The sequence below is a fragment of the Antedon bifida genome, chromosome 10 (genome assembly GCF_963402885.1).
Source record: "Antedon bifida chromosome 10, ecAntBifi1.1, whole genome shotgun sequence".
NCBI lineage: Eukaryota > Metazoa > Echinodermata > Crinoidea > Comatulida > Antedonidae > Antedon > Antedon bifida.
In genome coordinates, this window is record NC_136235.1 from 8,353,219 (window position 1) to 8,367,299 (window position 14,081).

General features: G+C 33.9%; 3 protein-coding genes across 3 annotated transcripts in view; all 3 read left to right on the forward strand.

Moving 5' to 3' along the window:
• The first annotated feature begins 1,606 nt into the window (after window positions 1-1,606).
• On the forward strand, window positions 1,607-4,400 carry LOC144854258 (histamine N-methyltransferase A-like). Its single transcript, XM_078712186.1, has 3 exons — window positions 1,607-1,817; window positions 3,057-3,371; window positions 3,844-4,400. The coding sequence occupies exons 1-3, from the start codon at window positions 1,628-1,630 to the stop codon at window positions 4,203-4,205; spliced, it is 867 nt and encodes a 288-aa protein (XP_078568312.1). The 5' UTR covers window positions 1,607-1,627; the 3' UTR covers window positions 4,206-4,400.
• A 3,523-nt stretch (window positions 4,401-7,923) lies between these two features.
• LOC144853832 (mitochondrial carnitine/acylcarnitine carrier protein-like) overlaps window positions 7,924-14,081 on the forward strand; it is a 32,967-nt gene continuing 26,809 nt past the window's right edge. The window contains exon 1 of the mRNA XM_078711682.1: window positions 7,924-8,065. Coding sequence (XP_078567808.1) covers window positions 7,964-8,065 — 102 coding nt within the window. The 5' untranslated portion in view covers window positions 7,924-7,963. The remainder of the gene's footprint in view (window positions 8,066-14,081) is intronic.
• On the forward strand, window positions 13,260-14,058 carry LOC144853842 (uncharacterized). The gene is made up of 2 exons (XM_078711696.1): window positions 13,260-13,759; window positions 13,856-14,058. Exons 1-2 carry the CDS (start codon window positions 13,324-13,326, stop codon window positions 13,969-13,971), a joined length of 552 nt encoding a protein of 183 aa, XP_078567822.1. The 5' UTR covers window positions 13,260-13,323; the 3' UTR covers window positions 13,972-14,058.

The following is a 14,081-nucleotide window of genomic DNA, read 5'->3' on the forward strand; positions in this document are numbered from 1 at the left end:
CTTATTAATCATAGTATCCTTATTCAGACGATTTACAATGTCGATGCTAAAAAAAGGTAGGCCTACTCGTCATAGCCTAAAGGGAAATCTTCATTTAAAATGTAGACTTTGGCATTACCAGTGCGACCATTAAAATCACCTATAATTTATATTTCCTGGTTATATGTTGACTTACAGCTAAGATATTCGTCAGCCAATATGTTAAAGAAGTTATTTGATGCGTATTTATAGTTATGTGGAGGTCTTATATTAACCCAATAATGATTTTCTTATTTATGCTAACATTTATTTTCACTCACAAAATATATTTGCTTTCACTATAAAATTCTTCTACATCTAACTGCGATTTGTAATAGACCATGAGTTTCTTCCATAACTAATACGTTTATCGGGTAGTCTCCAAAAACAATTATATCCACTAATTTTGTATACGTCACTATATTTTTCCCACGTTTCAAGCAAACCAATAATATCATATTGCGAAATATATTCAATAAAATCGGCATCTGGGAAAACACATGTTATGCCATTTATGTTCCATGAGATACATTTAAGCACATTACTTTTATTATTGGTGCCCACTTTAGGGCTATTACATTTTTTTTTGTCTCTTTTTTTGGATTTAAAAAAAAATGCATATTGGCATGATCGATGTTCGATTCAATGTTTTTTGTGCGCGTACATATGTCGGGCCAAACTGTCATTAAATCATTTACAAGATATCTTAGTTTTAAATAGAGATATCTTAGTTTTAAATAGAGATATCTTAGTTTTTAAATAGAGATATCTTAGTTTTAAATAGAGATATCTTTGTTTTAAATAGAGATATCTTAGTTTTAAATAGAGATATCTTAGTTAATCAACTACCTACTTACAGTTTCGGCGGTAATCACTACAGTTTTAAAATTGATGATAATTTATGTTATTAAACATCATAATTTTTTTCTTACAAAAAACGCCGCTCGACTTTTTTGACGTAACAGTTTTAATTATTAACTGGAAAGTTATTACTTTTATGTTGAACAAAAAAAATACATACACAATTGGTATAAATATCTTTAGTTTGTGTTTGTATTTTTTTGGTTAACATAAAAGTAATAATTTTCCAGTTAATTACATTCGGAACCAGATGAATTTATTTAATAGTTTTAATTATTGTTCTTTCGTCATCGAATGATGTTTTTTTAATTGATATTCTGTTTGATAATTTAAGATATAATAAAAATTAGCTTATCGCTCAATTCATTGAATCAAACAATCTACTTTTATTTCAGAACAAAGTCCATGGCTTACTAATATTAGACTAATTGTACTTGTATTCCGGTGTAGGGGCGTTACTCCTTAATGTCGTAGTGACTCACAAACTCCAACATTATTGTTTAAACAAAAATGTCTAATTTCCCAGATCTTTCGTTATACAGCCGCCGACACTAACATTTGCTTCGCCACAGGTCCCACGATGGGGGCCCTGTGGCTCAAATACCCAGTGTCTACAGCCCTGGACACTTTGGGCATCCCTCTTAAAAAAGTCCTGCGACCTTCCCTGAATATTCATATATATATAGTATATATATATATAGTAGTTTTTAGTACTTTCATTGTTGAACTTAACACCAACACAGTCGCTATGGCATTTCCGAAAGTTCTTTCTACCGATCCTGATTACTACGTGAAAGCATTCGAAGAACGGACAAAACGTCAACAGCGAAAGAATGTACTAGTTGATTGGACAAACCAACTGGTAAAAAATCAACTTATTGGATCTGTAACGATTGGTAAACGGCCATTAAAAGTACTTGGTGTTGGTAGCGGTTCGGGTAAGTTTATTCCTAGGTCAGATAGCCTGTTAAACACAATGAAGGGACCCTGGATGAACTGTGTGGAACAGGAAGTCTGCAAAAAATGGCGTTTCAACAAACGTGTGTCTATGCCTAGCATTATAAGGAGAAGGGTTGTTGTATGATTAAAACGCATGTAATCTAAAAGAATCTCTACAGAGGAGTGGGGGGGGGGGGGGGGGGGGTCGGACGTATTTGGGACACTGCCCCCTGAACACCCATTTCAAACAACTATTGATTGCAATCGTGTGTCAATAACATAGATTGCTTTAGGCTTTGGTATGAAATCAGTGAACGATAAAAGGCAAATATTATGCCTATAGATAGACCTGGCTCTAAGCAATCAACGTAACCTCTATATGAACTGAGGCTCCCTAGATTCCTATACAAATATAATCATGTAAAATATTAAATAACTTTTGAACAAGTATCAATTGTATTTGTGAACTTTGATCTCTAAGGATATGCGAAGCACTTACTTTAGGCTATATTATCACTTTTCAGTTACATTTACAAAAAAGAAATTTTAAATGATTTGAATGCTAATTTAATATTAACTCATTTGCAATATTTACAAAGGAGTTATTATTAAATTAGCATTCAAATAATTTAAACTTGTTTAGTCTTAAGGACCCTGTCCCCGATATGTCCCGCTCTCGTGTGATATATAAATTTAAATGTATGGGATGTAATTCCATGTATATTGATGAAACCAATAGACGGTTATCAATGCGGGTGCGTGAACATTTCAGGGACAAGGCTTCTCACATTTTTCAACATCTGCAGGATTCAGAACGGTGTAACCCTTGCTAATGCGGAATGCTTCACCGTTCTGGATTCTGCAGATTCCGCTTTCAAACTTAAGGTCAAGGAAGCCCTCCACATCGCATAGAGTAAACGTTCCTTGAACAAACATATCTATAACTTAGGCGTAACGCTCGCCATATGATTGTTTGTTGCCTACGTTCCTTGTTGTTTTGTCATGAATTACTTCCTCATTTACATACAACCTGTCCTATTGGTATATAAGTACTCTAGGCGTTGTTTTCTGCTCTGATGATGATAATAGTTTCTCGAAACATGTCAAGACATTTTAAGGCAGTTTTCCTATTTATCAAATGCCTCACAATCGTTATTTTAACTCGAAATTTCGGTGCGAATCATTCATGATTTATCTAAAAAAAACACCAATTTGATGTTGTTTTCTTATTCTAAAAGGTGAGGTTGAACTTGGCAATATCTCGAAACTGCTGGAGGTTTTTTCATCGATAGAGGTTACTGTATTAGAACCTTCCAAAAAATACATAGACATCTACAAGGAATCCCTGGAGAAGAGTAAACTGAAAGGGTTAACATATCAGTGGCGACAGCAAACGTTGGATGAATATCGTGCTGATGTTGGAGCGAGTATCAAATATGATATAATCTTTTCTGTTAACTCTTTGTACTACGTTGATGACCTTAAAGATTCATTGGAGTATTTGTATAAAATACTAGAACACGGTGGGAAATATTGCGTCATTCTAGTAACCGGTAAGCAATTGTAACTACTTCAAATATTGTATTATTGCCAGTGTAACTAACATGTTAAAATGTTAATATACACACAACAGGCAAAAAACATTAATTCTAAACCGTCCAGTGATATACTAATACGATATATACTAATTTGAAACGATAAGATGAGGAAATCTGTGAGAAAGAGAAAAAGTCGCACCATCCAAGATATATATCCACTGTCGCTATGGACATCACATTTTATGAAGAGAAGTCTCTAAGACAGCTAAACAATGAATCCTCTTCATTATCGTAAACTTACAACGGATCCCACCCCGTAAATTGCGGATAAGGTGGCAAAATCTGTTTCTGTGAAAAAACACAATCATTTCACACATATTTGGCTCAATAGGTATAGAAATTAATTCTAAACCACCTGGTGATATACTGAAATTTAATTAATTAATTTGAAACGTTATGATACATATATTTATGGTCTTTTTCACAGAAACAACCGGGTGCTATCGATTGTGGAAGAACTTCAGTTCTCTGTATCAAAGTGTTGCTTCCTTTATTCAAATATCATCACGAGAAGTAATTGATTGCTTAAAAGCTCTCAATATTGGTTATGAATTAGAGAGAACCAGGAACGACATTGATGTTACTGAATGTTTCAACCAAGGATCTATAGAAGGCAAATATATGATAGATTTCTTGAGTCAAGTGGTCAATCTACGCGAAAGTGTAGATGAATCAACCTATTCGGAATTCGTTGGTTTTCTTAAAAACATAAGTGCTCCACAGGAAGGATATGGAAGTAAGCTGTGGTTAGAAAGTGGATGGGAAGCAACATTTGTTAAAAAGCAATAACAAAAATATGTATTTTTTCTTACGAAATAATGGTTATTATATCGTTTAGTGGTTTGCTTTGCGAATAAAATGAAAGTATGTTTAACATGTTCTTAAAAAAGGAAATATGTAAAGTTTACACACTTTCATAAGCGCAGCAAAAACGTCTTTACTATCTGTATCATTGTGAAATTAAAAAAACACTTTGTCACGTTATTTGAATGTTTCTGGTTATTTTATCTAAATATAATATAGGCCTACTGATGCAAACTACATGAAATTAGACGTCAATTCCTTCCATCCTTGCTCATTTCCTCCAATTTTAATGCGTTTAACAATATTTTCCTTTTAGACCAGTAATTCAAATTATAATAGTAACGATTGCACAACCTTAGAACCACAAGTAGCCGATAATTCGACGATAAACGGCTATACTGCATTGAAACACTGGTTTTCTTCAGATTACCGAAGTTAAGCAACGTTGTGTCCGGTCCGGTGCAACTAACACAACTTACTAACTAACTAAACTAAGAACTCAAGCTTAGTCTTTAACTTTCATATCCAATCTCCCGTACCTGGAAATATATCTCTTCAAACAACTGAACTCAATAGTTCCTCTTTTCACTTTTTGAAGCTCTAGACTCAGGGGCTCCAATCCCACTTCTAAGATCAAACAACTCCAAGACAAAGCTAAACGTATCTTTCTCCACCTTTCTCCTACTACTCATTTAAATTCTTCTCACTTCACCATTGCTAACACCCTTCCCCTTCATAACCAATATCGATATTAACTGCCTATCTTTTAAAGCTCTCCATAATCTTGCTCCCAAAACTTCCAATTACTGACTATGATCACTTCTAATGCATTGCGCATATAGCACCACGGCAGATCATCACTAAAACGGTGACCTCCTTATCCCCAGCTACTTGGAACTTTTTTCAGTCTTTTAGCTTCAGTTATCATCCTCGACACTGTACTAACAAGGCCAACAGCCATAAGTCGCGTGCTAAAACGCATAGTGATACCGGACCGACAGACAGACCGACCGACATAGTGAACTATAGAGTCGCGTCCACGCGACTAAAAACATACCGTACAGTCAAAGTCAAGCATTACGTAGTAGCAGACGTATCTGTTCTTCAGATTTAGATTTTCAGAAGAACTTACCGGACATCCGGAATAGAAATTACAAGAAGGAATACAGCGAAACTGCTATAAAGAAAGCAAAAGATATTCCTCGATGCCAAACTCTGGCGTATACAAACCACGTCAGCCAAATTCGACCAGAGTGCCATTGGTAGTCACAACCTATTACCCTAGGTTGCCTCTATTACGGGCTATTATTGAGAAACATATGCCCATTCTACAGTTCACAGAACGTGTTTTTCTGGAACCACCCATTATTGCATTTCGTAGGCCTCCCAACCTTAGTGATATATTAGTCAGATCCAAATTTAAGAGTGAAATTAACTCTCATGACAGCCAAAATTTGGGCAGTCACCTTTGCGGCAAATCTTGCAAAACTTTTTCATTGGTTGACTCTAGTGAAAAATTTAAGAGTAACCAAACTGGCCGCATTTTTTGGATAAGACAATCAATTGTCTAACCAAAAACGTCATTTATCTCAGATACTGTAATATTTGTGGTAAACAGTACGTCGGGGAAACAAACAAATACGCTCCGTATGAGAATGACACAACAAAGATCAGCTATCAAAACAATAAAGCTTGATCAACCTGTTGCCGAACATTTTAATTTAGCTGGTCACTCGATTGCAAATTTCTGAGTTATTGCAATAGACCACGATGTCAAATGGAGCGACAAAACTTGCAAAGAAAAAGAAAACCACTGGGAATTACTACTTAAAACCACAAAACCCTTTGAACTTAACATTAGGAACATACTCCCAGATCGGGAACATTGAAATTCCTAAATTTAAGTTTCAATGTTAATCAACATTTTAGCTCTTTTTTAGTTCCATTCCAAAATTGTTTATATCTACCAAGCTATCTTCTTTGTTTTCTACCCTTACTATCTCCACCCTCTATTAACCAGCCTGTATCTGCTTTGTTGTATTTTTTTTATTCCTGTCCACTAAGGCACTGCTTGCCTGTTCTTAACTATTGACTTTTTCCAAGTACTTCCACTTGCACTGATGAAGAGCTAGTGTTCCCGAAAGCTCTGCTAACTTTTCTGGCTGTTTTACTTTATCGTTTTGATTTAGCCTTTCGCTTTTTCTTTGTATCTCCATTGAGATCCAGCCACTGATATCCACAGCAGGGGCGGACCCAGGGGTGTTGCCCTAGTTGCCCAGGCAACACCATACATTTCATACTAAATGTTTTTTGCATGCCACTAAATTAAAATGTTGATCCTATTTCATTGTATGCTATATACTGTAATCAGGGAGGTATAAAAATATATTATTGTTATTATACCCCCTGTTGTTGTAATAACGATTGGGATTTTAATAATTTACTTTTCAATATTTATAAAAAATACATTCACATTATAAACGAATGGCCGCTAAATTGAAATTGTTAGTGGTTGTTTACGCTATTTGCTGATTGCGGTGGGCAAATGAATCTCTTCGAATTATGTTCACAATTTACTATGGCTTTGAGGAAGGATCGTTGTATAGTGTCAAGTTTGGTTTTCTACATTGACGTTGCAATGATTGATAAACTCCGCGGTAAATCTGGTTATCTATTGGCGAAGGTTGCCGGATTTCCGAGAAGGAATTTCGGAATTGTTCGGGTGTTGCACGAATGAAAAATTTTTCCGACAAACAATGGTCGTGGAAGATTCTAGGACCACCGGTAGTGTTTTCATGAAAACAAATGTTATCAACTACATGCCAACAACATGTTAAATGTTGTTTGGATATTTAATTGTTCGTTTCATGCAATTTTTAGTAAAAAACTGCCGAATTTAGAATGAATGAATGTAGAATTCGTCCTTTAATGTGCAATACCACTCGATGTAGGAAATAATTTGTCCACAACTCTATTTCTGTTTCCAACACAACATTTCAAAGATAGTTTGTTTACTTGTTTACTACTGTATATAGTTTTAATGTATTGTATTGATATTTTTAATATTTTATATATTGTATGTGTTTTTAAGCATCAAGGAAAAACCAATTTCATGTTCGCCTTGTTGTGTTCATGACAATAAAGAGTTATCTTATCTTATCTTAATAAACAGTTCATTTTGTTTCAACCGGCCGCTACCGGTCGTGTTGTTGTTCACGAAGGATAGTTTATATTTCTATATTTAACTTGTCTCTGGTAAAAAAAAAATTAATTAAATGTAACAATTTATCCTATTAATAACATGTATTTTATACTAATTTATACCATAAAAACATTGGGCGTAGATTAGCACGCGGCAATGGCAAAGAATAGGCCATGCTGAGTAAACGCTTGGTTGTTTTTGTTGTTGCTTTTCGGCCTTTCTTTGTGAACTAATTTAAAATAAAATTTAAAAAAATGAAATTAAATAATAATTTTCTGTAGAAGTGAACACTAGTACACTTGTTTGTTATTATCTATGTCTTATAAAATGTTTTATAATTGCAAAATATATTATCTATTAAATCAAGTCTTCTTTAGTCTGTATACATCCGCCCTTATGAGGGCGGGCATCACTCTCTGTTACAAATTTCTAATGCAAATGATTTAAGTAAGGAGGTCAGGAGGTCGTATTTGGTCATGCATATCGTGTCAACATGAAACGTGTTTGTTGTACTATCTATTGAACCAAACGAACGAAAATAATGTCAGAAAATCAAAAAATAAGTCTTGCCAAAAACTTAATTGCAGGTGGATTTGGTGGAGTTTGTCTTGTGTTTGCTGGACATCCACTAGATACTATAAAGGTAGGTAAAGCCTGGCTTTGTAACGCCAAATGAAGTGACATTGCCAAATGAGGTGCGCGTGGTCTGTATCGTACAAGGCTAGGTCACTTAATTTGGCAGCACGTTTCTGGCGAGCTAATCGTGTTATTAAATATTGATATTATTTATTTCCAAATAAACACAAACTGAAAATTATTAACCTGAGTATTTCTAGCCTAATAATCTTTATTCATTATATGAAATTAAACCATTATAACTGAAACATACGACGAAAATTTACGATTTTAGTGTAAAAAAACGAAAGGCACTGCCATCGAAAAATATAGAAAACTCGACATGCATGATGGGAAGTCTATCGACCCCTTTCTAAGCAGCTGGAAAAGAAGACTACTCGTTTTAGCGCCAAAGGGAAGTGTCTGAAGTCACGTCTGCATGTTATGCGGACATAGTCTGGGACAATTTGCCTTTAGGGCTAAAACGTTGATTGTTTGAGTTATGGGACGCCATTTCTGCATTATTTCCTAGTAATATTTTGATTTGACGTTCCTTTCGTCGGTACATTATTCCCGTTACTATTTTGTTCGTTTTTATGAATTTCTATGTTTATGTTTTCAAATTAAAATGATTATTCGTTGAATATGAATGTATCCCGTTATTCTATTGATTATATTGTATATATTTTTTTGTTTAACATTGCTTAACTATACAGTTTTCTAACGTTTTAGTTTCATTTTTAGTCAATTCCGTTTTTTTTAAAATGTATAATGTATGTTATTTATGTATTTTATTTATAAGTTCTTTAAGAATATGAGTTACATGATCACATTTATTTCACTTATTATACCTACAGTATAACACTATATTTACTTTGATGTCTGAAACATTAAAACATAAATTCGGAATAATGGCGAACCTAAGTCGCAAATTGTTAGTTAGATATTTGTTATAATTTCATCATCTCATTTGTTACACGTGTGTGTGTGTGACCTATAATAAATAAATAAGGGATGGCAGGCTACAGGTAGGCCTACTTCGAGGGGAAATTCATCAGATTGTTTCATCAAAACAATAACTCATAAGGTCGGAAACATTTAGAACATAAATAGATAATGAAACCAAATTTTGAGATATTGCGTTGTTCTCTTTTGTTATCAATCTTTTCATGTCACGTACCGTAATAGAAGGTAACAGTTGAACATGCATATCACAATAAATAAATAATGGTAATTAACTAATTAATTCACCAATCCTAATGGCATTTTCATCAAGTTTTAACAATCTTTGATGTCGGAAACATTCCCAATAATAGAGACTAATTTTGCAATATGTTAGATATTTTATTCAGCTGGTACTTTTTACCTTGATATCGGGAACATTTGAACATAAATTCGCAATAATGGATCATAATTGTGCAATGAAGTCGTGTCATCTTGTTCATATGATGTGGGAAAAAACTTTGGATGAGATATGGGGTATGGGGTGAGCGAAATTCTAAGCAAGCTAAATACATGATACTTATTTTGAGGTTGGAAAAAAGCACGTGAATTCGCAAATAATTGAACCTAATTTTGCAATGAAGTCGTCATCTCATTTGTTCATATCGATGTGAGAAAATGTTTGGACGGGAATGTGGTGAGCGAAATTCTAAGCAAGCTAAATACATGAGTTATTTTAAGGTTGGGAACACAACGTGAATTCGCAAACAATTGAACGTAATTTTGCAATAAAGTCGTTTGTTCAGATCATATTACAATGTGGGAAAAAAGTTTGAGCGAAATTCTAAGCAAGTATTACTTCGAAGTCGGGGGAACAACCTTAAATTCGCAATAATGCAATGGAACCTAATTTTGCAATGAAGTCGGTCACCTTGTTTGATACGATGTTGGAAACACGTTTGGAGGGGTGGACGAAATTCTAGGAAGCTAAATACAGTTAGTTATAACACTAATTATTTTGAGGTCGGGAATATTAGAATTTATACCTAAATGGAACCTAATTTTGCAATGGAGATTGCATGCGTTATTTTCATTTCGGTTGTTCGTTCCATCAATTATACGTCGTACATAATGTGGAACATGCATGCACTGTTATACTTTGTGGGGTGATGAGAGTGGGATGCTACTGTAATCAAGTTAATATATTATTTATTGACATACAGTAATTTAATTAGCTATATCGATGGAATAGTAGATTAGGCCTATATTTACACATTTGCAGCCTTCACTATTTATATTTAAAAGCAATATGCTATATAACATTGAATCACGGTGAAACATATAACAATAAAGAAACAAGTATAGAAAAATGGTTAGCTTTAAGAAATACTATTATGCTAATATAATTTCTAATTTGCTACGATTATCAGAAAAGGAATTCACTGTGATACGAGTTACAGGTGGTACTGATCTGATTTTATTTCGTTTCATCTTGTATATAAATTACATTGTATAATCCGGGTTGTAAAATGAAAACAAACAAATGAAAATCTCACAAATTCTTTATGTGTAAAATATTTTAAAACGAGATATAGATGATAATGATGATCATTATCAAGTGTATAGAAAAATATGAACATTAATGAAATAGGAGGTAAAATACGGAATTGATAAATGTAAAAATGTTACTGATGAATTGTAACGACATTGGGAATTAACAAATGTGTTAAATAATATGTTTGCGACACAAAAGAGAGAAAAAAAGCTATCGATGGAATGGTGGGTACAAAATCCATGATAATTTAGCTACTTAGCTGAAATAAATTCGACGGGAACCTGATTTCACAAGAGGACCTCTTATATGAGTTTGTGAGGACTCCGTTTATAGAGGACATCTTAATATCTGTTCTAAAAACTCCTTAATATCAGTTCCAGAATTAACCTTAATATCAGTTCTTTTCTTATGAAGAATCTGGGCAATTTACAATCAAGCAACAACACCACATAATTCTACGTGAATTCTACTGTACGTGAACTAGCCTTAATACCGCCTGATTACGGTATATAGGCCTACAGTATTAGCTTCAGAATAAATGACGACGCATTCTACAGATATTTAAAAAAATGAAAATATTAAATTGGCTTCGTCGAAATGTTGTACCTTGATAGACAGACCCCCAAGCACAGGTAAATCCTCAGATTCTGCTTGATCACAGACAATCTGCACTGCAGCACAACTAAAAAGCAGTAAAAAGATTTTGGCACACAAGGCGTATCATATAATTTGCGGACCATGACCGAAGCACTTCCGCTTGGATCTATTCGACGAAAATCAAAAAAGGATAACTATTTTCTGCTTTATATTTAATTTAATGTAATGGTGATCTAATAACAGGCGTAACAACACATAATACATATTGTAGTTTAATACTGGCTTAAATATGATTGTTTTATATAAACTGTATTTAAAAAAATGACAATAGAACTTCATTTTGCAATAGTACCTAATTTGGCGCCTTAGACGCCAAATTAAGTGCGGTACCTCATTTGGCAGCGGTACCTCATTTGGCGTGACAGGCTTCTTTCTGCAGACTGTTGTTGGCATATCCCTCCAGTTCCTCCTCCTGACCTGACCACCCTGGCTGGCGTTATCCCTGCTGACAAATCCGGGATGCATTATTTTTTTTCCTATGCAATTAAGGTAGAAATCATGAATAATTCATTACCTTAATTATTTTCTATTATAAAGAATTGTAAGATAGCTGATCTACTTCCTAAATATACTAAATCTAACCCTATAAATAATCTCTCTCAACTATTAAAAGAAAACATGTTCTTGGAAAACCTCGAACTAGACCAAACATTTCGGTTGGCAAATTATTTAATCTCTCTGCATCAGAGCCATATATAGAGAGAGTTCCAACTTTGCGTTCACGGATTTTAGAAAGTCACATGGTGTGCACGCCGGCCATGTTTGTGTCCAACTATTCCTATGTAGCGTATGGAGTCGAGTCATTTGCTTAAAAAATGTATAACATTCACAAGGCTTTAAATATCGAATTTAATATCAAAACAATCAATTTGTTTAAAGGTTTTTGTTAAGATAATAACGAAATCATAAAGTTACTGCGAACATGATTTTAAACAACAAAATGTAAAAACAATGCATTACTATAGAGAATCGCTGTACAAACTAAACGCGCACGCGTAGAGTGTGCATGGAGCGCACAACCAGAGCCGTTCCGAAATTGCTATTTTTGTTGTTTTAAGAGAGCCAGTCACTAAAAATCAAACATTAGGTGGCAAGGGTCAAAATTTCGAATTGTCTCATATTTTGCACATTGGTAGACCTTGATGTAAGTAAACCTGATGTGTAGTTTGTTTGGTAAAATATCGCTTAGTTTTCGAGAAAATCGAAAAATAACGATTTTCGGCCAATTTTGTTAATTTTTGGTGTATAATTTACATTAAGTTTAACAGCCTCTGGAAGCCAAATGTAGCAATCTAGCGTTTTAATATTTTACACTTACGTTAACTAGCATCTTGACAATAATTTAGTAAAGTTTCAAAAAATTTGATGAAATTTTAAGATTTTTACTAATTAATTACTAATTAGCATATATAAAACTCTTAAAAAGTAGGTTAAAAACAAACGCGTTTTTTTTTCATGTGCGACGAATTTTTTTAAAATAAAAAAATCATCAATCTAAAGTTTAGATACTAATATTTATGAATCAAGTAAAAAAAATTTGGGGAAACTATTTTGCGCTCCGCGCCAGAGCCACAAAGTTGTAAGAAATTCAAAGATTTTATCTGTCGGCAAGATCAATCAGATGCACCTATTGTTATCTATTTAGCAATCTAAGTCGCTTTGAGCTAAACTTTTATTACGCGAAACAAAATTGAAAGATAAACTGAAAGTTCCTGGAATAATTTTGAATTAAGTTGCAATTTAAACACAAACTAAAAATACGTTTCTGGTAAAATTTCAATTACTAATCAATATACAAAATTAAGCAATTAACTAAAAATCACTCGCTTATTCTTTGTCAAACCACATTATTATAAATTATTCCATCCTCTCATAGTTTATAGGATAAAACTGAAAAACACATTTGTTTTAACTTGTTATCGTTTTCCTGTTTGTCGAACCTGGTCGAACTTACTCAGCGAGAATGTTTCAAAACATTAACCACAGTAGACAAAACACTTTACTGCATATATTCGATAGACAACGATATCTTCATTGGCGTTGACAACGGAACTGAATTGTTATCCATTTTAGTTTATGTCTTACAATGTAAAGACGTGTTGAAAATAATTTTTATATATACTTATTGTCTGATGGCTTTAAGTTCAAACAAGATGGAGATTTCATGTTCTTTTAAATCGGTTGTTGGCGGAGCTTGTGGATTCGATAGAAAAGACCGCAAACAGAGCACTGAAGTCCTACCTTTACAAGCATGCCAGAAGGAAATCGCTGCACACAGACACATGTTTAGGTTTACGGGCATCGATAGTGAGGTAGACCTAATTCTTAGTCGAGCAGCCATGTTTACCTTGCCCGCTGATATACATAGTTGGACTGTTTGTCCCTTGCATCGATCGGAACTTGGCTTAGGTTGGTCTCGAGGAAATAACAACAGATGTAGAGTGCCGCCTGATCTCTCTAATCACATCCAAAGCAAAGGAAAGGGACCCAAGTGCGATAGGGGTATTAGCAAAGAAGATTCGCAACTAATATTAAAGAAAACAGGAACTTTCCTGCAAGTTGGTTCAGGTAAATATAATTTAATTTTTATATTTTTATATATTTAATGTAATTTAAACTGTTAAATAAAACCCTGTAAGTAAATGTTTTTACGCTTTTTATCAGGTATCTGTTCAACTTGCCGTAAGATGCTGAAGTCATTGTTACCTGTAACCTCGAACACTGAAACAAATAACCCTAGTCTCGTCGATCAGATGAGCGCACTAACAACTGTAAGTTAAAAAATACCGTACAGTATGACATTTATGAATACGCATTTATTGGCGGAAAGATTAAGTAAATAATGTGTTTCATGTTACTTTGTTCATTTTTTTTCGGATGTTGGTGGTAG